We start from the raw sequence: 1,833 nt of genomic DNA on the forward strand, positions 1-1,833 counted from the left end.
TTGATTTGTAATTCAAGCCATGGTGCTAGTGGGGGAGGGCCGATAAAATCGGTCTATCACTAATGTACAGAAGTACTCTTTTCTGAGATAGTTTTTTCTAAGTTTTCTCAAATGACCTTTGTACAAATGAAGTTGTGGAAGTGGGTAGAATTTTAAAAGATCTAATGCACTGGCATAAAGGACACACAAGACAAATAAACTGGCAGAAAAAAACATTCACATGGAGAGTAAACACATTGATCCGTGTCCAGATCACTTTAACCTGGCATTCCTCCCTTTCTGACTGAGCCTGGTAGCAGAACGAGAGAAACCTACAACTACTGGGTGAAGGCTGACTGGAAACTGGATAGAGTCCTGTCTCATTCCACTGGGAAACAACAGCAGCAGCAACGAGTGACAGAAAGCATCTTAAAATAAAATAAGCTGTAAGTAAGTTGCCTTTTTCCTCTCTTTATATGTAAGAGGATTTGTGCAGTGATGTCATTTGAGAATGAGAACAAGTAGAAGCAGACCAACTTTTACTTTTTCATCTACAGAGTTAAAAGCTTACTTGGATGGCATTATGAAAGCCATGTTCTGCTCATGCTGTTACTTTAATTCGTTTTGAATGCTCTACAGTGTAGATGCGAAAGTATATATGAGTGCATGAGAAAGTGTATATGAGTATATGAGTATATGAAAAAGTATATGTGAGTAAATGAGAAAGTATATATGAGTAAATGAGAAAGTGTATGAGTATATATGAGTAAATGAGAAAGTACATATGAGTAAATGAGAAAGTATATATGAGTAAATGAGAAAGTGTATGAGTATATGAGTATATGAAAAAGTATATATGAGTAAATGAGAAAGTGTATGAGTATATATGAGTAAATGAGAAAGTACATATGAGTAATTGAGAAAGTATATATGAGTAAATGAGAAAGTGTATGAGTATATGAGTATATGAAAAAGTATATATGAGTAAATGAGAAAGTGTATGAGTATATATGAGTAAATGAGAAAGTACATATGAGTAATTGAGAAAGTATATATGAGTAAATGAGAAAGTGTATGAGTATATATGAGCATATGAGAAAATATATAGGAGTATGTGAGTATGTGTGAGTATATAAAGTATATAAAATATAAAATCTGGTGTCTACACCAGATGGCTTTTCTGATATATTACGTTTGTTAAATATTTTACACCACCTTACTTTGGCTCTCCTTCCCTTCAGTGGTCACCCTGCTCTCAGGAGGATGATGTTGCGTATGCGCTGTCGCTCCAAGACAATCTGTCTGTCCTTGGCCTTCATCACCATTTTCCTCCACCTCCTGCTGGTGCTTTTCTCTCTTCCCATTTACCACCAGTCCTGTGACCCCCCACTGCCACCCAGAACACACATCCTGAGAGACCTGGCACACACTAACTACACCTCTGTGGGGATCAGTGGTTCAGCTGAGCCACCAACCGATACCACACAAAGAGCCTCTTCCAATAAAGATGCCAAAAAGGATGCTAAAGGTCGCGTGCAAACACTTTCTGACGTGGGCTTATCAGTGAAAAAAGGGAAAGACGCCTCAATGGGCATGCCAGTCGATGTGGGTCGCTATGGCACCAACCAAGCTGAATCTGTGGAGTCGGGGATGACAAAGCTGGAGGCGCTGTTTGACCATCGGTTCTACAAAACGCCCACCCAGCCTATCGACGAGGAGGACTGGCTGTTAAAAGTGCAACCAAAGGCCAAGGCTAGTGAGAAGAGCTCCCAGGAGTGGTCAGTGATTTTACGTGACATCATCTCTTCACAACACACACACACACACACACACACACACACACACACACACACA

The 1,833-nt window shown here is 39.6% G+C and overlaps 1 protein-coding gene across 4 annotated transcripts in view; it reads left to right on the forward strand.

Moving 5' to 3' along the window:
- Positions 1 to 234: 234 nt before the first annotated feature.
- LOC116700949 (extracellular serine/threonine protein kinase FAM20C) overlaps positions 235 to 1,833 on the forward strand; it is a 35,198-nt gene continuing 33,599 nt past the window's right edge. For 2 of the 4 annotated variants that reach the window (XR_004334772.1, XM_032534450.1), the window contains exons 1-2: positions 238 to 425; positions 1,204 to 1,757. Coding sequence is in view for 1 of the 4 variants with exons in the window: in XM_032534450.1 (XP_032390341.1) it covers positions 1,243 to 1,757 (515 nt within the window). In the remaining 3 variants the exon portion in view is untranslated. Of the gene's footprint in view, positions 426 to 1,203; positions 1,758 to 1,833 lie in introns of all 4 variants that reach the window. The other 2 variants (XR_004334780.1, XR_004334776.1) reach the window with 2 other exon arrangements.

Source organism: Etheostoma spectabile, chromosome 2 (genome assembly GCF_008692095.1).
Source record: "Etheostoma spectabile isolate EspeVRDwgs_2016 chromosome 2, UIUC_Espe_1.0, whole genome shotgun sequence".
Classification (NCBI taxonomy): Eukaryota; Metazoa; Chordata; class Actinopteri; order Perciformes; family Percidae; genus Etheostoma; species Etheostoma spectabile.